The following is a 26,595-nucleotide window of genomic DNA, read 5'->3' on the forward strand; positions in this document are numbered from 1 at the left end:
CAATACACTCTTCAATTTTTGAATACACTCTTCAATTTATTCCATAAGCACCCTTCCCCCACAGCCACTGAAATTATTGAGGTTCTTATTTTTGTGTGATGAACACTACCCAGCTCTTCAGTAACCAACTTTAATGTTCCCTCCGACCTTAAGGGCCTACATGGTCGATACACTTTCAGCACTTGAGCCAGATACTAAGGTTATTTCATAATGTAGATCTTTGAAAATCAGGACAAGAACTTTGTATACGATCCAATATTTGACTGGCAATAATGAAGCTGTTTCAGCAATGGAGTTAGGTGCCAGTAGGTATAATTCTGTAATTGGCGCCTAGCAGTTGATTGATGAATGTGCCAACAGTGCTGATTTGGAACTTACCGCAGGACTCCCGAATGCATCCTATTGCAAACCATTTTAAGCTGTAGTAAGTGTGGGTTAGCACTTATTGCAGCTTAGTAAAAAGGCCCTTTAGCTCTAAACATTTCAATTTATAAATATTCTTCAAAGGGGTTCTGTTGAGATGATGGCCAGTGTTTTGTTAAACTGCATCAGGAACAGCGATTGCTCACTCTGTGGGATCTGCTACTTTTCTACCACCTCCACATATAGAACCTTGCAACTTTTTTCAAAGGAAGTATGTTTTACAGATTGTGGAAAAAGAAGAATATTAGTTCTGCTATACAGGATGTTAAAGGAAGTGTGTCTTTTTTTTTTTTTTTTTTTAACAAACATATTAATAGGCAGAATAGTTCTGTTGAAAGGAGGGTGGGGGAAAGCTTATCTGGATATTATTTACTCTGTAAAGCAGCCAGGTACCTGTATTTAGATGCATCACAGTGATCCATGAAGGGGTCTGCCAATAATTCCACATTTGTTCATTCATGTAAATGCTTACATATAATCCTGAGTAGTTCACAACCAATATTTGCAATAACTCAATAATGCAACAAGTCAAACCAGAAAAAAAAAGCCAGAGCATTAACACTAGAACAGCATAACACAAAACATACAGTACAGTACTTTCTTTTCCATGCTGTCAGAACTCACATACGATTTGCTTGTAATAAAGAGGGTTCCATACAGGGGGGATGAGAGGTCCGCCTGCTGTAACTACTCCTGTTCCTCGCGGGTCCGTCACTGCTTCCTCCGCCGCCCACCGACATGCTAAGGCTTGCCAGTCTGTCTGCCTGCTCTCGGCAGTTCTGGCCAGAGGGCAGCAAAAACCTCTGCAAGCCTCTGGCCGCCACCACCAGCACGTCGCGCTGCTCCTCTTCCACCAGCTCGTCCGACTCCTTTTCGCTGGACGACAGGTCCAACATGTCAGGGGCTTCACTTTCTTCTTCTTCAGGAAGTCTGGGGGAGGACAATGCCTTCTGCTGTTGCCGGGTTTCTGTTATTGGGGGTGGAGGGGGAGAACAGCTTGGAGAGGAAAAGTGGCTTCTCTCTGTTGCAAGGTGAAGAGAAAAGTCAGAGCACCTGGGCGGACACGTCGAGTTATTCTGCCAGCCGGGACTATTTCCTTGCTGAGAGGAGGGGAGGACTTCCAGAAGGGAGTTGAGGGGGTGAGGAGGAAGCCTAGACCCATTCAGTCCTATGGCAGCAGGCGGCTGACCTGTCACTTCTCCCCGAGTGACACCACGTGCACCTTCTGGCAGCTGGAGCACAGGTGGCAGGAAAACAAAAAAAAACCCTGTAGCGCCCACAACAATGCAACACGTGGACAGGGGGAGCAGGGAAGGGGTGCTGCTGGACAGGGGGAGGAAAAAGGAAGGGAAAAGGGTTGCTGCTGGATGGGGGGAGACAAAAGGAAGGGAGAAGGGCTACTGCAGGACAGGGGAAGCAGGAAAGGGGTGCTGATGCACAGGGAAGTGGGGGGGGGAGAGGGAAAGGGGGCCAAGGAGCAAACTTGCTATGCTTTGGGGGGAGGGGTGTGTTGGAGGACAGGCAGCAATCTTGGTTTGCTCGGGGGGGGAGACAGAAGGGGGCCAGGGAGAGAGACAGGCAGGCAGGCATGGCGCCACAGAGAGAGACAGGCAGGCAAGCAGGGGGCCACAGAGAGAGACAGAAAGACAAGCAGGCAGGCAGTGCATAAGAACGAAAGACAGACGCACATAGAAAGACAGCGGGTAGGAAGAGAGACAGAAAGCAAGAAAGACAGACAGATAGGGCCAGGGAGATAGACAAACAGGAGGCCAGGGAGAGAGACAAACAGAAAAAAATGACAGACAGACAGGGGGCCAGAGAGCCAGCCAGCGGCCAAGGGGAGAGAGAGAAACAAACAAAAAAAAAGACAGACAGACAGTGGCCAAGGAGAGAGAGAGAAAAAAAAAAGACAGACAGCTCACATGGTAAGTTTTCATTAAATTTTGTGATCTGTTAAATCTACACATCTATTCTAGCACCTGTTAATCTAACGGGCTTAAACACTAGTAGGGTATAAATCTGTTTGTCCTTGCTTTCTCCCTTCGGAGAGCACTGAAATCATGATGGCTTGTATTAGCTCTCCCCAGACATAGGAGAACTATTAATAAAACTGATTTGATTATTACATGGCTTTTCTTCATGTCTGTTATTTGAATTCACAGAACGGAATCTCTAGCCCAGCAATGTGGGAGAGAGAATCTATTCTGGCAATTCTTTTGGCCCCACTGTTCAAGTCTTCCAGCCTGGCTTGAACACTCTCTAGGTTTTGGGACCTGTTCATCCTCTCTGGGGGTAAAAGCACATGCCTATGGATCTTTAATTTTGCCTGTCTGTCAGAACCTTTTGTTTTGACTTGTTTGCTTTGACTGCAGTTGCTGTAACATCCCTGAGAAGCTGCTACCCTAAGCCATCACCCTGACTGCCTAATGGTTCAGGAAGTTCTAGGTGTCCAGTTATGGATCTGAAACTCTCAACTGTTCTTTGTGCACAAGTAAGTCAGTATGAAAAGAATAAGGACTAGGTAATATGTTAGACTTGAGTTTTGTCATCCAGCCTCTGTTAAAGAAGGATGAATGGGTAATGGAGGAAAGAGACAGCTTCATTCAGCTGAGCAAAGCTGCTGTACATAACAGTCAGCTCTTCTTAGCAGGACTGTGTGTTTATTTAAAAGTGTGCTGTACCACTCTACTCAGAAATAATAAAGTAAAAGGCTGCTTACTTTACCTCACTGGGGATCCGTCGTGAAGGAAAAAAACATCCCAAAAATAAAAATAAAACCCACAAGATTACATTGTATATTCCAAAGCAAATAACTTTTTATTCTAGTAATAAGTATTATAGCAGCATTGTCAAATCAGAAATAAATCAGTTTGGCCATATACAACGGAGAGAAAAAAACTCATACAAACAGTGCCAGCATATTTCTGTAAGTATGGCGCAGCTTCTCTAAAGAAACTCTGCCAAAGCATGGGGGTTTTATACAGAAAGTGTCTGTGTCTTAGACCATTCCCCTGACTGTGAATATGTAACGCCCTATTGGAGCAGACCAACTGCCTATCTAACCCTCTCCTAGTCCACGCCTCCATTCTTCCCTGGGGGGCCCTGGACAGGTATAGCTTCTGGAACTTTCTTCTTTTTGAAGTTTTCATTCTTCACACGGGTACATCAGTATCAGTGCATTAGCCTGGCATCACTTTATCAGTTCTTAGGTTCCCGGATGGAGTGTCTGCTGACTTGCATTTGCTTTCAGCACTGTCAAATAGCTCATTGTCTTTCCAGCACTGGTTGGTGTCCTTGAGAAACTTCACAGCAAGAAATCTACACATTCACATGCCACACATTAACATCTCAGCATCTGAATTGAAACCAGTTTGTACAGGCCCATGACTTCAGCAACTCCAGCAAAATGCAGGAATAGGTCTCACAACCTGTAAAAGTCTCCCATAGGCTCCTGTCATCTATCTCAATGGTTTACCAATGGCCCCAATAATAACTGAGAGGTAAACAAGAAGCAAGGAAAGATCCAGCTGTAGTCTTTTCTGAAGCAGCTGCTGCCTTCTCATATGACTCAGGAAATGCTATGAAGAAAATATTAATCTTTGGCCCCTTCTTAAATTTTTTGATTCCCAAAGCTACTGATGGAGTGAATTCCAGAGGACTGGTACAGGGTACTAAAATGCCACTTGACTAGTGATCTCCTAGCAATGAGCAGTTTTTCAGCTTTTGGGAATGTAAGCATCAATGAGGAACACGGGAAATCAAGAGATCATATTAGTAGCATGGAAAACCATTATAAAAAGCTTTGTAGGACAAGATTAGTAATTTGAATTTGATGCAATAACAGACTGGAAGCAAATGAACATCTTTGAGAAGTGATGTGACATAGTCTTCTGTCTGAGCGTGGGTAATCAGTTTAATTGCAGTATTCAGAACTATTTGCAGACAATGTAAAACTATAAGAGAAAGACCATTATACAGTGAGTTGCAATAGTCAAGCTTAACGAGTAGGAGAAAACCAGTGAAAGAAGGACTGATCTGTCCTAGAAAGATCAAATAGCCCAGGTGGACCATAGGACTGTAATGATGATGATAAAGGGGATGGAACTTCTCTCATATGAGAAAATATTAAAGAGGTTAGGGCTCTTCAGTTTGGAAAAGAGACGGTTAAGGGGAGATATGATTGAAGTCTACAAAATCCGGAGTGGTGTATAACTGGTACAAGTGGATCAATTTTTTACTGCATTAAGATTTACAAAGACACTCAACGAAGTTACAGAGTAATACTTTTAAAACTAAGAGGCGGAAATATTTTTTCATTCAGAGAATAGTTAGGCTCTGGAATGCGTTGCCAGAGGATATGGTAAGAGCAGTTAATGGAGCTGGTTTAAAAAAAGGTTTGGATAAGTTTCGGGAGGAAAAATCCATAAACTGCTGTTGAGACAGACATGGGAGAAGCCACTACTTGCATGGAACGCTACTACTATTTGGGTTTCAAGTTTTCATGTTTATTAAAATTTTTGATTAAACACAAATCAAGATTTCTAAGCGTTTTACAAATTATGTTAAAAAGAGAGAAACGAAATTGACAAATGTCGGGTTGGGCCCATGTGCCTCAGGCCCCGCCCCAAGGAGGGGCCTAAGGCTCCCGGGCCTATTCTGATTGGTCCAGGCGCCTTAGGCCCCACCAGTAGGAGGGGCTTTGGGACGGATGGACCAATCCGGCCTCATTCCGTCGTTGGCTGCCTGCCGGACAGGCAGGTTTGGCTCCCGTCTGTCCAGCCAACTAAACCAAAGGTACGGGGAAGGGGGGTGGGGGTTGGCCAGGAGGGTCGCGGGTCGGCTGGGGGGGCAGTCGGAGGTTCTTGGGGGGGGCGGTTGTTGGGGGGAGGGGGGTTTGCGTCGAGGGCAGGAGGGCCTGGGATCCCTCCTGCCCGTAATGTAGTGCAGGGTGGGGGTAGGGGGTCGCCGTGGCCAGGAGGGTTTGGGCTCCCTCCTGGCCCGAACAACTAGCGGGGGGGGGGGGTCGCCAGGGCCAGGAGGACTTGGGCTCCCTCCTGGCCCGATATTGTTGGGGAGTCGGCGGGGCAAGAGAAGAAAGGCTTAATATTCACACAATTATAGATCAGTCAGGACAACAAACATCAGATCCCTCGAGAATTCCGCATTGTTTTCAAACATTTTACGAAAATTAGTATACTTCTCAGGGTATGTCTACTCCATCTGACATGTTTTTGAAGGAAAATCTTCAGCATCCCATTCTCACAGAAGAAGATAATAAGCTACTCTCTATACCTATTACAACTCAAGATATAGCGGATGCATTGAGAGGGATGGCTAAAAAGAAAACTCCGGGACCTGACGGTTTCACCGCTGAATTTTACAGTGCCTTTCAGGATCCTCTAATCACTCATCTTTTGTCATTTTACAACCATCTCATTGATACTGGTCAGGTGTTTGGTACTTTCTCTGAGGCCAGTATCATAGTGCTACCTAAACCTGGGAAAGATCCTCTGCATTTGGCTAATTACAGACCGTTGTCTTTGATAAATGTTGATGCGAAGGTGTATGCCAAGATTCTTGCACTTCGTCTACAAAAGGTGTTACCAAATTTGATTGGGATTGAACAAAATGGGTTCATGCCGGGCAGACTTGCAAGTAACAATGCCAGAACGTTTGTGAATGTGATTCAATGTGCAAATCAGGGTAAAAATCCTCTACTGGCATTTGCTCTTGATGCTGATAAAGCATTTGATCGCGTGGAATGGGATTTTCTCTTTGATACACTACAATGGTTTGGATTTAGTAATGGATTCATTAATATGGTTAAAGTACTATATACTGCTCCTACTACAAATATTAGAATTAATGGCATGACCTCCAACTCATTTCATCCAACTAGGGGCACTAGGCAAGGTTGTCCATTGTCACCATTATTATTCAATTTGGTGCTGGAACCACTACTAATCTCTATACATAATAATCCCAACATCAAAGGAGTTAAAAGAGGTAGTAAGGAAGTGAAATTTTGGCTTATGCTGATGACGTTCTAATCTATATTACTCCGGACTCTTTACCTCAACTGTTATCAACTATTGATGAATATACCAAAGTATCTGGTTATAAACTAAACACGTCTAAAACAGAACTCATGCCTCTGAATAATTTAGTTCTGAAAACGGAATTAGAAGATCTTAACTTTCAATGGTCGCCCTCAAAGATCAAATACTTGGGAATAAACTTTGGCAACTCAATCGATCGTACGATTGAACTATGTATGACTCATATAATGCAAATCCTTAATTCCCTAATTCATCGATGGTTGCCATTGAAGCTTTCTTGGTGGGGAAGATTAGAATCCATCAAAATGATCATAATGCCTAAGATCAATTACACGCTAAATATGCTACCTTTTTTTCTCCCACAGCACTTTTATAAGAAAATTGATACTATTTTAACTCAATACCTTTGGTGTAAAGGATCTCCGAGGCTCACATTGAAGAAATTCAAAGCTTCCAAGATAGATGGTGGTGTTAACTTCCCTGATTTTTATGATTATCATTGTGCCTTTTTATTATGTCAAGGGCCCGTTGGATTCTTAGATAAGATCTTTCAATTTCAAATACTATTTGGTGCGACTTTGAAGCAGAACATTATGGACCATACTTTCTCCTTAACTTACCTTTTGTGTTGCTATTCAAATCAGATAAAGAATCAGATTTTTTGCTCTCATCCAAGAAAAAAGTATTCCAAGAACTTGAATCCTTATTGCAAGTGAAATGGGCTGATACAATGCACCTACCATTATGGAGAAATGAACATATAAAGATACAGCACAAGACCGTTGATTGGAGAAATTGGCAACGTGCTGGCATTTGGCAAGTGAGACACGTGAAGGATGACAATGGTTGGATATCGTACAATACACTCGCTGAACGCTATCATTTATCTCCTGGTTGTCATTATCAATGGATTCAGCTCCAGCACTCTCTTCAAAAGATGCTCCAAACCAACCAACTGAATAATAACACTCCGGATGTCATTGACCTTTGTGCTTCAGTGACTTATAATAAGAAAAAAGCTTACAGTGGTATAAAATCATTAGAAAGAAAAAATCTAAGAGCCTGACGGAACTTGAAAATAGATGGAAAGTGGAATTGGGTGTGGATATTCCGGAGGACACGTGGCATACCCTTTGGTTGAGACCTTCTAAACTGTGTCGCTCAGCTACTTATTTACAAATAGGGCTTTTTCTACTACATAGAGCCTATTGGACTCCTCAGCGCTTATCTAAAATTAATCCTGAGAATACGGATAACTGCTGGTCCTGTGGAAGATCGGGAGGCTCTCTGCGTCATATGATTTTCGACTGTCCCTTACTTCACAGCTATTGAAATAGAATATGGAAGGATATTTGTGCTATGTTTCACATTAAAAAAACCCTAACTTTCAATATTATTATCCTTGGGGCAGGTATTGATCATTTTAATCTAACTAAAGATGAAAATGACTTACTACACTTGATTACTATGGTTGCTATCAAAATAATTTTATCGAATTGGAAAGATTTGACAGCGGTAGCGTATGGTAATTGGTGGAACACAATTTGCCTTTTAGCCAAATATGAGCGCATCGCTACTGATAGATCCCATAATATAAGTAGATTTGAGAAACTTTGGGCTCCACTGTTGAAATACTCCATCTCTCCTTATCCTCCATCTAAATGATAGCTATGTCTGAATTAACGCATTTTTCCTATTAGACACTTTTAAATACATCTAACTGAACTGCTTGTTATTCTTTCGAATGGAGTACATGCTCATCCAGGTTAGACTACCTACGCTACTATTTCACTCATGGTTATGTTTACGAAACCAATTACAATTATGTTTTACAGTTTTCCATGTTGATAACTAAGCTAGGTTTTTGCCTTTCCTTTTGTAGTTCACTATATTTAATTATTTCAATTTTTGTTTGATTTTTCCATTTTTTCCATTTGTTGTACTTTCGCATATCTTTTATAGTATATTTTATGCTTTGTGATTAATATTATTTCTTATTTTAATTCTTTTCTGTACCACTGGATTCTTTTTGTACCATTTCCCATTAGATTGCGATTGTTCAATAATTTCTCAACTTGGAGATTGTTCTAATCTTTATTTTCTACGTCCTGTGTACATCCCTTTTGTTCTGTTTCTCGTTTTTTGAATACCAATAAAAATTTCATGAACTGAAAAAAAAAAAGGTATCCGTACTTACTGAGAGGGAGGATTTGAAGATGAAAGCTAATCCATCACCCTTTTTTCCAGCTCGATGATTGAAAGATAAGTAGGCTTCATCGCCTTGGTATAGCCAGGTTTCTACTATACACAGTACATCAAGGTTTTTGCCAGGAACTTGTGACTTGGATTGGCTTCCATGAAGACGGGATACTGGGCTAGATGGACCATTGGTCTGATCCAGTAAGGGTATTCTTTTGTTCTTACTGTAGAAATTGTCAAAGAAAGAGCTTAAGGGAAGATGCTAAAAGCAGTGGCATAGTGAGGATGAGAGGCACCCGGGGCAGTGGTGCTTATCAATCTTTTTGTGACTGAACCCCATGATAGCAGCCAAATAAAATTATGTGACACCCTATCTCCCCCACCAGAGGAGCAAATGTTTTTCACGACACATTATAACTGAAATTATAAAAATTAAATTTGAGAGTTATTTATTGAAAGTTCTTTAAGCTATGTATATGTAATTGTAACAATGCTGAAACTAAAGTAGATAGAATGGAATTTCTAATTAATTGTGATGGATGTGCTTGTTTTTGAGTGCAAATTAACTCAAAACATGGCTCAATAATTGACAAGCAAAATATGCATTTCATCATCCACCATCTGCAAGTTGTTCTCTCTCTTCTTTTTTTTTCCGATTTAATTTCTGTCATTACACCCCCCTTTCAAACCCTGATGCAATTGAGCCTGGAGCACCAGTGAGGGGGGAAGGGGGGAGGTGAGAGGGGACAATGCTTCCTCTCTTTCACCACTCCAATTGGGCTTAAAGCACCAGTTGGGGACAATGGATCCTGCAAAGATAAGAAGATCCAAATGGTAACAAAGTCTTGATTGCTTTGTTCAAGTTAGGATAACTACTGCATTCAAAATAAAACTAAAATTACTTGCTGTTAGTTTTCCTCAAGGACCAATCACGTAAATGAATGATGCTTCTCTGGGCGGTTGTATCCTTACACACACAGAAGCTCGTAATATTGTGTACACGACGTACATGTCATCTATTCTAGTGTATACTTAGGAAGGGAATTTTAAAAAATTAAGTAAAATTCTGAAATCTCTTGTGGCACACCTGGAATCTCTTTGGAGCACACCACTGTGCTGTGGCATACAGTTTGAGAGAAACTGGTTTAGAAGAAAGAAATGTGATATTAAGTATATCCATCAGTCATTCAATGCTGCTCTGTGTGATTTTTGCAGAATGGTCATATAGTAGAAAGCACAACATGGCATACCAGGATTTAAATAAGACACTTGGATGTGAAATTCACTTTTTACAAATATTCCAGTGCCTGTTCTTACCTTTTTTGCATCTTTTGCTTTCTCCTTTTTTCCCTTCTTGGAAGGCTCAGACTTTACTTCTATTTCTACAGGAGGTTCAACTGGCCATGAAAGCGTCTAATAAAGCACAACACAGACATGTTAGGGTCCGTAACTACAAAAAGACAGGAACAAATTTGTTTCCATCTCCCTGAGATCTATCTCCATTTCCATCTCACTCCCATGAGTTCTGTCCCTGATCCTGCCCCATACTTGCAAGCTCTGTCCTCCTTTGCACAAGCCTTGATGGGGACAGAACTTGTGGGGATGGGATTGGGATGGAGATAGATCCTGCGGGGATGGAGACAAGTTTGTCGCTGTGTCATTCTCTTGTCCATATGACAAGGCATAATTTGTAGACAAAAAAGGAAGTGGAACATTGGGACAAGTAACAGGAGAAGAGGTACTGGCTTAGAGAACAGAGTTCCCAATGCACAAAAGCTCCGACACCATGATTAAAAATACAGAGGTGGGAGTGATATTTTTTGTTTATGGGTACCAGACATCTGGATGGCTTTTCAAAACCCGGCACTTTGTCCGGGTTTTAAAAAGCTTTCCTTTGGGCAGGACATCCACGCATGCGTGGATGTCCTGCCCAACAAGAGCAGGCAGCAGGGTGTGAGATTTCGTGTGGGGCTCGGGTGGGATTGGGGGCATGATGGGACGGTACCGGGGCTGGGTTGGATCTGGGGTCGAGTCTAGGGGTCTGGAAAATCTGGTAACCATATTTATGAGCAATGCTCACCATGAATAGCATGCAAAGTACATATATGCTATTTGTATGGAGCAGGCGGGTAAAGGGTGATGAACTGTGCCTGGCGCTTGCTCAGAAAAGCGATTGCTAGCATGACTCTTTCCCCCCCCATCCCCTTCTGGCAAAACTTTAAAAAAGTTTTCTGCTGCTGCTGCTCTCTCTGCCAGCTGAGTTGATCGTGGCAGAGGAATTCCTGATCAGCTGAGCTGGCAGGACATCCTGAAATCACCGGCCCCTGAGAGGATGCTGCCTTAGGCACCTGAGCCAATTAGGGCCATAGGCCCCTCCCAGTGTATCGTCTAGTCTATTTTGGGTCCTGGGTTCACCTCAGAGGCAGTGGGAAGTAAGATGATGAGACAAGAGCCAGGTAGTGCATAAAAAGTATATTTTATAGAAATAGGCTTTTACAAACATAGAAGCTAATTCTCTAAAGTTACCATGCATTTAACGATGGCATTTAACAGTGGTGCTAAACCATCATTAAATGCACAGATTTTACTGCCCAATTATTAAAACAGCTCACCATGGTTTTTTCTGTGCTTTTTAGCAGCCTCCGATTGTACTATGCAGATGTAGTCCAATGAGGTCATTAATATTAAAACTGTAATCTAACGAAGTCATTAGTATTAAAATGACCTCTCCGGGCAGTTCTTAAAAAGAAAACTCTTCCATTTACAAGGAATTGGTGCCGATATTTACCGGCAGGGTTTTAGCTGTTTTAGCCTTACTTTCCTGTCAGTGCCTGAGCGCTGATTGGCTCAGGAACTAACAGGAAAATAAAGCAGCTCTCAGACCTGCCACCAGCCCCAATTCCTTATGAATGTGGCCCACAAAAGCCTGGTAGTCTAGTGCTCCCCCTCCATCATTGCTGCCCCCTACAGAATCCTCCCCCCATCCCATGGAGAAGATCGGCAGGAAGGATGCCCTCTCCCTCCTGCCATAGGCTTTTTTTTTTATGGGCTCACCTGTTATGTGTGCACAGCACACATACAAGAGCTGCACCTATAAAAAAAAGACCCTTCACAGCAAACTTCCTCCCTGACAGCCCCCCCCCCCCCCAAGCCTGGTGGGGCCATCTCCCTTCCAGCCCCCCTCCAGTACTCATCGGCAGCAAGCTTCTCCCCTCCCCCCCCCCCCCGACAGTCTCCTAGAACCCCCACAACACAAGCCTGAGAGTCTAGTGGACTAACTTTACCCCCTCTGAACCCCCTACAAATCCCCTTCTGACTCCACCTCGTACCTTTTTTAGAAGACCAGTAGATGGGGTGCTCACTCCCTCCTGAATGCAGGCCCACCTCTTCAAAATAGCAGGCCGTCTCCTTCCCGGTGCATCCTGGGATGCACTGGAAAGGAGGGGAGTAAGACTCCAATTGGCCCAGGCACCTAAGGCCCCTCAGGAAGGGAAGGCCTGCCATTTTGAAGAAGTGGGCCTGCCAGCGGGAGTGAGTGAGCATCCCTCTTGCTGGTCTTTGAAAAAAGGTACGAGGGGTGATTGGCGGGGGGGGGGGGGAGGACTGCCCACTAGGCCACCAGACTTGTGTGGTGGGGGCTGCGGGGGGGGGGGGGGGGAGGAGCTTGCTGCTGGTGGTCACAGGGGTGGGGCGAACAGGGGATGGCCCATTAGACCACCAGATTTATATGGTGGGGGACTGTCGGGGGGGAGCTTGCTGTCGGGGGAGGGGGGCTTTTTCATATAGGCACAGCTCTTGTGTGTGTCCTGTGCACTCACAACAACTGCGCCCATTTAAAAAAAACAGCTCCTGCTCTCCCTGCTTGCCAGTTCAGGCAGGGAGCGTAGGGGCTGCCTTTTTTTTGACAAGTAGGCAGGCAGGAGGAAGAGCTGTGCTAGCGATTTTTCTTCTGAGCACAGCTCTTCCTCCTCCTTTACCAGTGATTTTCTGCACATATAGCATGCTATTTTGCTGATAATCGCCACTAAAACAAAAATCGCTCCCACCATGGTATTCTTCATGGTGTTGGAGCTTAAAGAATATGGCCCATAGAGTATAAATTAGATATAGTGCTGCTTCTATGTGTATATGACTATGCCCTGCCTAGATGAATGAGAGCAGAGAAGAGAGAGCTTCGGTGTTTCTGAATGGTGGGTGTATAGGTGTGAAGATGCAGAAAGGAGCAAGAAAGAAGATTGAGCAAGAAGAAGATCAAGGTGCTGCAACCTGTCTTTATAGACTTTAATTTGTTCTAAAAATAGTAGCTTCTAGAATCTTCCTTTGTCACAATTTGGTATCTGTTTGAAACAATGGCTCTGGTAACTGGAACCATTCTGTGTTTGAATTTCTTAAGCTAGGGTTACCAGATTATAGTTGACTAAAATCTGGACCCATAGCCCTGCCTCATTACACCCACATCATACCCCAGCCCCACCCCCTCAACCTGTTCTCGTTGGGAGGAATGGCATCCGCATATGCGCGGATGGCCTGACATGGTCCCAAAGAAGAAGCTTTTCAAAACTCGGTTGAACCAACAGACCTATACAGATTATCATTGGTCCAAAGGAATTCCAGTGATCAGCTATAGCCTTGTGGGTTTGATTGTACCCCAGAAGGGTAAGGCTCTTGTTTGGAGATTTTTCTCAATGATCTGCTTTTGTGGCACAGATTTATTTGTGTTTTATCAATTCTTTGCTTGAATTGAACTGACTCCTGGTGCCCATGCCATGAGAAACCCTCCCACCCCGACCTTCTGGATTTCCTGGCTTGATACAGGAATAGCATGCTGTTGCCTTTACCTGTGCAGTTTGAGGTGTGACTATGTTTGAGGTGTGACTATGTAGCGGGGGCATGACCTGGACTGGCATTGTCACCAGAACCTGCCCAGGACTAGGGCCGATGCAATGGAGGGTCAGAATGGGACAATCTAGTGTAGCCATTTCAGCACGGCCAGTTAAGCGTGGCCATTTCATTGCGGCCCTTTCAGTGTGGGACATTTATAATTGCATCTGTTTTATTGTGACCCTTTAAGAGCAGGTTGTTTTATCATGTTGTCAGCCCCCATCCAACTCACTTGAACAGGCGGCTTGCGAGGAATCTGACAGATGCTGTCCTGAGTCGGCCCCATCGTGCTGAGTTGGCCCCCACCTAGCTCACCTGAAAAGCTGAGGAGTCGGACAGATGCTGTCCCTTATAACTTTATTGAAGCACCAGAGGGAGATGAAGGGGGGAATTAACCCCCCCTTTCAAACCTTGATGCAATTGGGTCTAGAGCACCAGTGGCGGGGGAGGGGGGGATAGAAAGGACAATGCCTCCTCTCTTTCACCACTCCAATTGGGCATGAAGCACCAGTTGAGGGGGCAATGGAGCCTGCCCTGGAAGCCTTCTTTCCAATTGGGATTTAAGCACCAGTAAGGGGGGGGGGGCAAACCTTCTTTGATATGCCCCCTCTTTCACCACATTTGTCCAATGGAACGGCAGTTTCAGCAAGGCAAGCACTCACCAGAGGTGAAATGGCTGTGCTGAGCTGGCCACACTGAAACAGATGCGCTGAACTGTCCTAGACTCTGGAGGGTTGGGTGACTTGTCCAAGGCCACAAGGAGATACTGTGAGATATGAACCTGGGCCTTCTAGTTCTCAGCCCACTGCTCTAACCATTTAGGCTACTCCCCAGCTCCACCTAAAGATATACTTTATAAAATTACCCTCCAAGTACTTGGCAGGGGGCTTGACTGTTAACATTCAGGTCACGTTTTTGGTCCTCAGGCCAGCCAGGGCTGGGTTCTGTGGAAGCAGCACTTACCACTTCTCAGAGTAGAGTTACCAGATTTTCCTGAAGGAAAATCTGGACCCCCTGGCCCCGCCCCAGGCCTGCCCAGCTCCGCCTGCATCACGCTCCATCATATCCCCAGCCCCACCCCTTAACCTGTTCGTGCGTCAGGACAGCATCTGTACATGTGCGGATGCGAAGCGATTACATCACGTGTGTGCGCATGATGTCACTGCGTTGCATCTGCACATTCACAGATGCAGCGCAGTGACATCATGCGCACACATGTGATGTAATCGGGTCGCATCTGCACAATCGCGATGCATCTGCACATTCACAGATGCCGTCCTGACATTGGAAGCTTTTTTAAAACCCGTACAAAGTGCTGGGTTTTGAAAAACCGTCCGGACCTCCAGACATGTCCTCAAAAGGAGGATATGTCCGGGGAAATCCGAACGTCTGGTAACCCTACCCCAGAGTAAACCTCAGACAAATGTTACACCCGCTGCAATAGCTAAAGAAATCTCTCTGGGGAGATAACACTGACTGTCTTTCTATTCAACACTGCTTTAGCTCTTGACCTATCCATAGAAGGGGAGAATGAGGGAAAGAGCACAAGAGAAACTATGGAATGATTTATCCACCTACATTTTAGATCTGAACCATTGTTTCCACAAATCAAACAATATTTAAGGTCCTTTTACTTCCTTTCTGCCTATGGGTCTTCTGTTACCTAGCACCTTGGATTTCCATAAGCCTAAATTGCAATCAATAAAGCAGTGGCATAGCTATAGGTGTGTCCTGCCTGCCCTTCCTCGCCTCAGGCCCGCCTAGTTTCCCTTATGGTGGAACAGTGAGCATTTGGTGGAAAATGACTGGGCACTGGCCCGTGCAGCATATGCCATCTTCCCAAAGGCATTTCCCTCAGAAAGCAGCACCTGATTCAAGGCTGCCTCTTAAGAAACAGCAGACTCAAGAGCAATGGCAGCAGCATAAACCTCAGACTCCTGCTGCACCTAAGCTTTCTCAGTCTTTTTAACCAACTCACACAGAGAGCATAACCTTACTCATTCTACCTCTCTCATATCTTTTTTCCATAGGGGGCTCATTTCCATCATTTCTGCCAAGGATGGCATCTCACTCTCATCTGGGAAGGTTTTTCTCTACACTTCCTTTTGATTACAAAAGAGTATCCTTTCAATCATTCTGGATCACCCTTCTTCTTCATGAAGCTTAAGCTCTGCTTTGTCTCCATGTCATTGAGGAGGTGCTTCTGGACCAGCAGAACATGGGGATTTGCTTCCATTGCTTCCTTGTCTGAAGAAGACGGGGGATCTGCGACTATCCTGGACAAATTCCTTGTCAACGATTAATTTTGAATGCTATCTAAAGTGTCATTGTATCCTCTTCTGGGTCAACCGATTTGATTATGCTTCCTGGATCTCAGAGGCTTCCACATTTCTATTCATCTAGCCTCTAGCAAGCGGGTGGGAAATCATCATTGTTGGTACAGGGTGCTGGTTTTTTGGCTTAGATCATCTTCCAGCAGCAGCTCTGTGCAGCCATGGTTTCCAGGTATTCCCATACTTGGACGACTGGTTCTTCAACAATTCAACATCTCAGGGGGTTCTTGTAGAGACCCAACGGATTATTTGGTTCTTCCAACAACTGGGATTAAAAATCAACTTTCCAGAATCCCAACTCCAACTCCAACTCCTACAGTTTATGGGAACTGTACTGGACATTGTGCACATCAGAGCATCAGAGCATTTCCTCTTCAACAACTTTAGGAAGCTCTCAGTCAACTTTGTCATAAAGTGTAATACCTCTCTTCACTTTCAGCGAGTCTCATCATGATTCTCCTAGGTCACATAGCCTTTACAGTTCACATGACTCCTTTTGCCGACTTAATCTCAGAATTCCTCAGTGGACCCTGGCATCTCAGTGGGCGCAGATTTTAAACCCACTCTCAGCACATTACAGTGACTCCTTCGTTGAGACAGTCTTTCCACTGGTGGATACTCTCTTTCAATCTCTCCAGAGGTTTACTGTTTCAAATGCGCCCTCATCAGAAGGTTTTTACGACAGATTCTTCGACCTCAGCTTGGGGCGGGGGCCTCATCTTGATGGTCTCCATACTCAAGGCCATTGGTCCAGCACGGATCATCAGTGTCACAATAATCTGTTGGAACTCAGCGATTGTCAATGCTCTCAAAGCTTTTCAGTATCTTCCTCACGATCAAGTAATCCTCATTCATACAGACAATCAAGTAGCCATGTACTATGTCAACAAGCAGGGAAGCACAGCATTTCTCCCTCTCTGCCAGGAAGCTCAAAAGATGTGGAATTGAGCAATCCTTCACAATACCTTTCTAAAAGCATTTTATATTCAAGGAGAGAAAAACTATCTGGCAGACAAATTGAGTCATCTTCTGCAACCTCACGAATAGACTCAATTCCTCGCCTCTACATCACATTTTTTCTCAGTGGGGGACTCCTCAGATAGATCTCTTTGCATCTCCCCACAACAACAAACTGCCTCACTTCTGCTCCAGGATATACTCTCCTCATCGCTTCGAAGCAGATGCTTTTCTTCGGGAATGGACGAATCAGTTTCTGTATGCATTTCCTCTCATTCTCAAGACACTCATCAAATTCAAACACGACCAGGCCACCATGATTCTGATAGCTACTTGGTGGCCCAGACAACCGTGGTTTTCCCTTCTACTTCAACTCAGCAGCAGGGAGCCACTACTTCTACCAGTTTTTCCTTCTCTGCTTTCACAGAGTCAGGGATCTCTGCTTCATCCCAACATGCAGTCTCTACACCTGACAGCTTGGTACCTCTCAACCTAACTGCCACTCTACAGTTTTCTCAATCTGTACAGGACATTCTTGAGGCTTCCAGGAAACCTACCACTAGGCAGTATTACAACCAGAAATGGACTAGATTTTCTGCTTGGTGCACCATTCATCACAAGGAGCCTCAATCTACCTCCTTGTCTTCGGTTTTGGATTACCTGTTGCATTTATCTCAATCAGGCCTCAAATCCACATCCATTTGAGTCCATCTCAGTGCCATTGATTCTTTTCATCAGCCACTGGACGGGAAACCCCTTTCTGCTCATCCTGTGGTTTCCAGATTTATGAAAGGACCTTTCAATGTCAAGCCACCTCTCAAACCACCTCCAGTGGTCTGGGATCTCAATGTTGTTCTTGCTCAATTGATGAAGCCTCCTTTGGAACCAATGGTTTTGGATGAACTGAAATATCTCACTTGGAAAGTGGTTTTTCTCATTGCTCTCATGTCTGCTTGCAGAGTCAGTGAGCTTCAAGCTTTAGCAGTGAATCCACCTTTCACAGTATTCCATCATGACAAGGTAGTCCTCCATACTCATCCTAAATTCTTTTTTTTTTTTATTTCTTTATTGAATTTTCACAAGATATAATTCACAAGATAACCTTGCACAAGAAAAACAGATGAAACAACCCTTTAATGTATCAAAAGTCCAAAGGTAATAAGATAAACTTTCTTAGACCACTATAAATGAATAGGAAGGATCCGAAAAATAGTGAAGAGAAACTAATATCAATAAAAATCATAAGATAAAAGGAAAAGGCTTAACATAGATTCCCGTTACATAGTATGTGTTCCAAACATTAAACACTAACAGTACCCAACTTCTTTATATAAAGAAATGCTCGCAAGTGTTCAGGCACAAAGAAAACATATTTAACTCCAAGGTACTTTACTAAACATTTACATGGGTAGGCTAAAAGAAAAGTTGCCCCAAGTATCAGAGTTTCAGATCTCATCATCAGGAAAAGTTTTCGCCTCTCTTGTGTTTGCCTCGTGACATCTGGGTAGACCCTTTTCCCCAGAAATAGAGATTGAGAATTCCAAAAGTTTATTCTCATCATCCTAAATTCTTACCTAAAGTGGTTTCAGAATTTCATCTCAACCAATCCATTGTACTTCCAATGTTTTTTTCCAAAGCCTCATTCTCATCCTGGAGAAACAGGTCTACTTACTCTGGACTATAAGCATGCTTTGGCTTTTTACTTGCAAAGGACTAAGCCACACAGATCTGCTTCTCAACTTTTTGTGTCCTTTGATCCAAACAAGTTGGAACATCCGATTTCCAAGCGCACCATCTCCAACTGGATGGCTGCTTGCATCTCTTTCTGCTATGCTCAGGCTGGACTACATCTTCAGGGTTGAGTCACAGCCCATAAAGTCAGAGCCATGGCGGCATCAGTAACTTTCCTTAGATCTACTCCTATTGAGGAAATCTGCAAAGCTGCCACGTGGTCCTCGGTTCATACATTCACCTCTCATTATTGTCTGGGTTCTTTTTCCAGATGGGATGGCCATTTTGGCCAGGCAGTTTTACAAAATTTATTCTCCTAAATTGCTAACACTCCCACCATCCCATTCTGGTTAGCTTGGAGGTCACCCACATATGAGAATATGCTGCCTGCTTGTCCTGGGATAAAGCACAGTTACTTATGTAACAGATGTTATCCAGGGACAGCAGGCAGATATTCTCACGACCCACCCACCTCCCCTGGTTGGCTTCTTAGCTATCTGAACTGAGGAGACACGCACCCTACGTCGGGCGGGAAGGCACTTGCGCATGCGCGGTTCGGCAGTCGCAAACTTTCTTAAAGTTTTACAAGCAAGTCTGCTTGCGAGGCTGTCCGCATCCGGGCTCCACGGATGACATCACCCACATGTGAGAATAGCTGCCTGCTGTCCCTGGATAACACCCATTACGGTAAGCAACTGTGCTTTTTCTGATTTTAGTTATATTATTGTAAACTGCATTGATCTACCGTATTTTCACGCATATAACGCGCGCGTTATATGCGTTTTTACCTACCACGCATACCCCTCGCGCGTTATATGCGTGAGCGCGGTATACAAAAGTTTTTAAACACCCCCCCCCGCCCGACGCCCGATTCACCCCCCCCCCCAGCAGGACCGCTCGCACCCCCACCCCGAACGACCGCTCGCACGCGCTCCCACCCGCACCCGCATCCACGATCGGAGCAAGAGGGAGCCCAAGCCCTCTTGCCCGGCCGACTCCCCGACAATATCGGGCCAGGAGGGAGCCCAAACCCTCCTGGCCACGGCGACCCCCTACCCCCACCCCGCACTACATTACGGGCAGGAGGGATCCCAGGCCCTCCTGCCCTCGACGCAAACCCCCCTCCCTCCAACGACCGCCCTCCCCCAAGAACCTCCGACCGCCCCCCCCAGCCGACCCGCGACCCCCCTGGCCGACCCCCACGACCCCCCCACCCCCCTTCCCCGTACCTTTGGAAGTTGGCCGGACAGACGGGAGCCAAACCCGCCTGTCCGGCAGGCAGCCAACGACGGAATGAGGCCGGATTGGCCCATCCGTCCAAAAGCTCCGCCTACTGGTGGGGCCTAAGGCGCCTGGGCCAATCAGAATAGGCCCGGGAGCCTTAGGTCCCTCCTGGGGGCGGGGCCTGAGGCACATGGTCGGGTTGGGCCCATGTGCCTCAGGCCCCGCCCCCAGGAGGGACCTAAGGCTCCCGGGCCTATTCTGATTGGCCCAGGCGTCTTAGGCCCCACCAGTAGGCGGAGCTTTGGGACGGATGGGCCAATCCGGCCTCATTCCGTCGTTGGCTGCCTGCCGGACAGGCGGGTTTGGCTCCCGTCTGTCCGGCCAACTTCCAAAGGTACGGGGAAGGGGGGTGGGGGGGTCGCGGGTCGGCTGGGGGGGCGGTCGGAGGTTCTTGGGGGAGGGCGGTCGTTGGAGGGAGGGGGGTTTGCGTCGAGGGCAGGAGGGCCTGGGATCCCTCCTGCCCGTAATGTAGTGCGGGGTGGGGGTAGGGGGTCGCCTTGGCCAGGAGGGTTTGGGCTCCCTCCTGGCCCGATATTGTCGGGGAGTCGGCGGTCCTTCGGGGTGGGGGTGCGAGTGGTCCTGCCGGGGGGGGGGGGGTGGATGTATCGGACGTCGGGGGGGGCATCAGGCTTTCAGGATGGGGACAGACCTTCAAGGGGGGACAGGCAGACCTTCAAGGGGGGACAGGACTTCAAGGGGGACAGGCAGACCTTCAAGGGGGGACAGGCAGACCTTCAAGGGGGGACAGACCTTCAAGGGGGACAGGCAGACCTTCAAGGGGGGACAGGACTTCAAGGGGGACAGGCAGACCTTCAAGGGGGGACAGGCAGACCTTCAAGGGGGGACAGACCTTCAAGGGGGACAGGCAGACCTTCAAGGGGGGACAGGACTTCAAGGGGGACAGGCAGACCTTCAAGGGGGGACAGGACTTCAAGGGGGACAGGCAGACCGAAGGGAGTGAAAAAGCTATAAAATAAACCCACTAGCGTGTCAATATGTTGAGAGGAAGAGGTGGTCTGGGAAATTCTGCTGAGAAAACTCCGGGTCCATTTCCACCCCCTAGTTACCCTAGTCCACTCCACTCAACTGGTTCACATACTGAGTGGGTCTTTGGGTGTTGTTCCTGGGATCTCTTTCAGTGGTTTGTCAGTATCTCCTTGTGGTCCAAGGAAGGAAACTTTGTTAACCTTAGCATTGACCTTCAGAATATATTTGTAACAGCGCTGCTTGTGTGGCATTACCGTAGGCTATGTAGTGATGGAAAGAAAAAACAGACCTTTGCACATTTTTGCACTAGGTATATGGTATAGGTATAGGTATTCCTGCACAGCTACCGTAAGTCCTTGTGAAGTTACGGTACCTTGTTCTTTCTGTATTTGACATCTAGCAAGGTCTCTGTTTGGAAGGAATGATTTAAGTTATGGTAAAAGCAGATAGCATTGCTGGTTTTAAAAAGGTTTGGACAAATTCCTGGAGGAAAAGTCCATAGTCTGTTATTAAGACATGGGGGAAGCGTCTGCTTGCCCTGGATCGGTAGCATGGAATGTTGTTATTCTTTGGGTTTTGACCAGGTATTTAGTGACCTGGATTGGCTACCATGAGAATGGGCTACAGGGCATGATGGACCATTGGACTGACCCAGTTAGGCTATTCTTATGTTCTCATCTGTAGGGGCCTTTGTTTTCACTTCTTATTTTAATGTATTTTTTCTGGAAACTTATCAGTGTTTTTTATAATGGGAACAAAAATGGAAGAGAATTACCGTAATGTGTGTAGAATGGGGGGGGTTGTTTAACTACCATAATTTCTTCAGCTAAATACCGGTAATTCAATCCACCTCAACCAGACATAGGAGAACTCACGCACCATTGACACACCCTCCAACCAAACACGTGAAAAGAAAAAAAACTGTTCATTCTTATAAACAACCTTATAACTTTTAATCTAGAGTTAGTGAGTATGAATTCAGCAACAAGAACAGAAATCACATGTTCATTCTTATAAACTATAACATTAACCGGTAGATCAAATGAAGTATTGAGGACAAAATAATCTAAATACAGTTACCATAGTTACGGTAAAGTTGTACGGTAAATAAACAAAGTTTACAGGTTTATTCAGTCATCATCACAGTCATCTGAATCCTTGAATCCATCAAAATCTGAATTGTCATCATCATCATCATTAAATAAAGTGAGCACGGCCTGCAGACGATCCTCGTTTATTTCTGAAGTGATATCGTCATCGTCGTCGTCATCATCACTGATATCCGTGTTGTTGCCTCCTTCTGCTGCACTGGTAGTAGCTGTAGTGTCATTGGTTTTATAAACAATGCCCGCTTTTTTAAATCCGTTTACAATAGTATTTGGGGTTATTTTGTCCCATGCTGAAGCCACCCACTTGCAGACTTCTGTGAAAGTTGCCCGCTTCAGCCGCCCCGCGGGTGTGTACTCATGCGTGCCGCTCTGCATCCACTGCTCCCACTCCTTTCTAACAAAAGTCTTGAATGGATGATTCACTGCGATGTCAAGTGGCTGCAGCTTACATGTCAGGCCTCCAGGTATCACAGCGATGTGGGCACGAGTAGAATTAATGTAGGCCTGAACATTTTTTTCTTTGTGGGCAGCCATGGCATCAAAAATTAACAAGGATTTTTTTGCAAAGAATCCACCCTGTCTTGCCCTAAAGCATTTATCTATCCACAATCTCATTACGTCGCAGTCCATCCATCCCTTCTTGTTGCAGTGCACAACCACACTGGTGGGCAGCTTTTCACGGGGCATAGTGACCCTTTTGAAAATGAGCATGGGCTTTAACTTAACCCCGCTAGCTGAGCAACCAAGAACTACTGTAAAACACGTTCTTTCATGCCCAGTTGTGGTGATGGCAACAGATTTAGTACCTGTGGGGGCTACGGTTCTTGTCGGTGGAATGTCGAATGCCATTGGAATTTCATCCATGTTGATGACGTCCTTTGCAGTGATGCCAAGTTCAGATATTTCTTTGGCGACAAAGTCACGGAAATCAATCAATTTTTGCTGCCAGTCATCCGGAAGTCGCTGGCCAACAGTTGTTCTCATTCTAACTGATAGTCCGTTCCTTTTCATAAATTTTGAGATCCATGTGAAGCCAGCTTTGAAGTCGGGTATTCCTCTTCCATTGGCAAGTAGTTTTGCCTTCATCTGAATCGCAACAGTAGAGACTGATTCATTTTGCTCCCTTCTCTCCAGAATCCACTGCTTCAAGTCATCCTCCAGCTTAGGCCATTTTGGTTTGGCCCCACGACGTGCCCGTTTTCGCGGATTGCATTTCTCCAGTTCCTTCTTATCTTTTCTCCATTCACGCACCGATGTTTCTCCAACATTGAACTCTCTCGCTGCGGCCCGGTTGCCTATTTCCTCAGCTTTCGCAACGACTTTAAGCTTAAAGTCCGCTGTATATGACTTTCGTCTCATTCCTTCCATTATGGCGGTAAATTTAAATTTAATTGATAAACTCTACTACCGGGTAGATAAATGCAGAATACCAATCTGAAGAGATCAAATTACTGAAATGTGGGCTCTACATGAAGCATTAATCTTTTATAGGCTTACCCAAAGGCTGAGATGCTGTTGTAAAGGCAAAATGGTATTTACTGGGCAAATTACAAAGCCAGATAGAGAGGAGACAAAGCCACAAGGTCAAAAGCACACCATGACAAAGGCCCGCCTTGGTGACAGATCAAAAGCGCGCCCCGACAACCCGGCGCAGAAAACTGAGCAGCAAGCATGCTCAGACCATCTTCTTTGTATGTAGATGGTCTGCGCATGCTTACAGAACAGCAAGCAGGACAGAGCGGCGAAACGAGCAGGCGAGACCAGAGGAGACTCAGGGCAGGGCTGGAAACAAGCAGTCGGGACCAGAGGAGACTCGGGGCAGGGTTGGAAACGAGCAGTCGGGACCAGAGGAGACTCGGGGCAGGGTTGGAAACGAGCAGTCGGGACCAGAGGAGACTCGGGGCAGGGTTGGAAACGAGCAGTCGGGACCAGAGGAGACTCGGGGCAGGGTTGGAAACGAGCAGGCGGGACCAGAGGAGACTCGGGGCAGGGTTGGAAACGAGCAGTCGGGACCAGAGGAGACTCGGGGCAGGGTTGGAAACGAGCAGTCGGGACCAGAGGAGACTCGGGGCAGGGTTGGAAACAAGCAGGCGGGACCAGAGGAGACTCGGAGCAGGGCTGGAAACGAGCAGTTGGGACCAGAGGAGACTCGGGGCAGGGTTGGAAACGAGCAGTCGGGACCAGAGGAGACTCGGGGCAGGGTTGGAAACGAGCAAGTGGGACCAGAGGAGATTCGGGGCGGGCGAAAGGAGAGTCGGGGTGGCCAGAGGAGAGTCGGGGCGGGCGAAAGGAGAGTCGGGGTGGCCAGAGGAGAGTCGGGGCGGGCGAAAGGAGAGTCGGGCGGCGACGGGGGAGTCGGGGCGGCATGCGCGGTATACGTGTGTGCGCGGTATATAAAAGTTTCTGTACATAAAGTTGTGTTTTTCGCGCGCTATACCCGTGTGCGCGTTTTACACGGGTGCGCGTTATCTATGTGAAAATACGGTAATTATACAAAATGCTGTATAGCAAATTCCAGAATAAACATAAACAGAAGTACTGATGTTGCCCTGATGGGACACAGATGTGAGGCTCTGCTTAGAGTCCTTACCTTTTTTTCTACGAAAGTCACTGTAGTTCCTCTCAAAAGGAAAGATTTTAATGCCAGCACATCTAGCAGCTCATGTTCCATCTGGTAATTTATTTGATTAACTTCTTCCTGTGATTTTTCAGGGGTCTTGTAAAGGGCTGCCAACCAGACAAAAAGAAAGACATTTCACTGATTTTCAGTAGAGACTTAAAAAAATCTCCTCTGCAGACCTATCAGCTTCTCTGGAAGGAATTCCCTCCTGTCTGCCATTCTGGTTGGAATTCCCAGTCTCTTATCTTTCTCCACATAGCCTATTCACAAGCCATAATGTGGTGATTCCCAAAACTGTTCTGGGTGAATCTCAACCAGTCAGGTTTTGAGGATATCTCCTCATGAATATCCTGAAACCTGACTGACTAGGTTCCCCCAGGACAGGTTTGTAAATTAATGCCACAGAGACTATAATTTGCAGAAGCATCCAGTGCTGGACTGTGGCTAGTAGTCAGGCCTCTCTGCAAGAGCAGTATCTGGTTCAACATGGGACAGGTCATATCAGTTCAATCAATTTCCCAGCTGTCAGCTAGCTGGAGGAAAAGCTGAGGCAAAACCCCATCCTAGGATTCATCCTAACTAGGGTTACCAGATGTTCAGGAAAACTCAGACATGTCCTCTTTTTAGAGGACTGTCTGGGTGCCTTGATGGACTTTCCAAAACCCAGTAATTTGTCCGGGTTTTGGAAAGCCCTGACCTCATGGTTTTGTAATCAATCTCAAATAATAAAAACAAATGAATCACTTTCTCAACTTGTTCTTGAAATGAAAAGGTCTCATCTACCCACCCATCTAAATCTCTAATTGCAGAACATATTGTCTATTTATCATCAGAATTTCTGTTTTCGCTGTAATCAATAACAATTTATGAGTTTTCATCAATTATTTTTACAATTTTCATACAAGTTACCTTTTGTGGCAACATTTTCATTCTTCACTACAGGGGAAAAAAACCCCTAGCTATCAACTGCATATATACAAACACTTACATGCGCCTGTACCAATACCCTACTCAAAAGCTCAAGTTAAAGAATGAACAACAACGCAGAAAGTGTTGCCCCTGCGGAACTCCCATAAAGCGCAGTTACTTACCGTAACAGGTATTATCCAGGGACAGCAAGCAGATATTCTCACATGTGGTTGACGTCATCCACGGAGCCCCAATGCGGACAGCCTCACAAGCAGAGTTGCTTGAAGAACTTTTAGAAAGTTTGCGACTGCCTTCCCGCGCGTCCCCTCAGTTCAGATAGCTAGCTAAGAAGCCAACCAGGGAAGGTGGGTGGGTTGTGAGAATATCTGCCTGCTGTCCCTGGATAACACCTGTTACGGTAAGTAACTGTGCTTTATCCCAGGACAAGCAGGCAGCATATTCTCACATGAGAATGGAATAGGCCTATAACCCTTAGCGGTGGAAAGCTTTGGCTTTGGCCTAATTATAGAAGCAAACGACTTCTCATACTCAGATAAGTGTTTGGTAGCTGCCTCAATAGAGTCATCAAACAACTCATTGCCCTGACATGGGATGTTAGCCAGGCGATCTTGTAGATTCGGGTCCATATCTACGGTGCGGAGCCAGGACAGCCGGCACATTGCTACCGAGAATGCAGTGACTTTAGAGGACATTTCAAACGCATCATATGCAGCTTGAACCATATGCATGTGAAGTTGATCCAGAGTGGAATGAATATGTTGCAACTCTGGAAGGCGATTCTGGAAGGTACTTGAAAAAAGTAGGCATAGTGTTAACCAAATGCTTGAGATATGATGTAAAGACAAAATTGTAGTTTAAAATCCTATTTGTCAACATAGAATTTTGATACAGCCGACGGCCAAACTTGTCCATGGTCCTGCCTTCTCTGCCCGGAGGGATGGTGGCATAAACTTTGGCAGGATTGGTTCGTTTTAAAGAAGACTCCACAAGAAGAAACTGATGGTATAATTCAGACTTTTCAAATCCCTTACAATGGACCGTCTTATATCGAGATTCCAACTTCGCTGGTACAGCAGGAACGG

At 45.6% G+C, this 26,595-nt stretch overlaps 1 protein-coding gene across 1 annotated transcript in view; it reads right to left on the minus strand.

Annotated features, from left to right (window-relative positions):
- The window catches only part of LRRC43 (leucine rich repeat containing 43), a 97,127-nt gene that overhangs the window by 12,793 nt on the left and 57,739 nt on the right, over positions 1-26,595 (minus strand). Inside the window, exons 8-9 of the mRNA XM_033956000.1 lie at positions 24,554-24,690; positions 9,999-10,094 (exon numbers count right to left, since the gene is read on the minus strand). Of these exons, the coding sequence (XP_033811891.1) occupies positions 9,999-10,094; positions 24,554-24,690 (233 nt within the window). The remainder of the gene's footprint in view (positions 1-9,998; positions 10,095-24,553; positions 24,691-26,595) is intronic.

This window comes from Geotrypetes seraphini, chromosome 8 (assembly GCF_902459505.1).
Source record: "Geotrypetes seraphini chromosome 8, aGeoSer1.1, whole genome shotgun sequence".
NCBI lineage: Eukaryota > Metazoa > Chordata > Amphibia > Gymnophiona > Dermophiidae > Geotrypetes > Geotrypetes seraphini.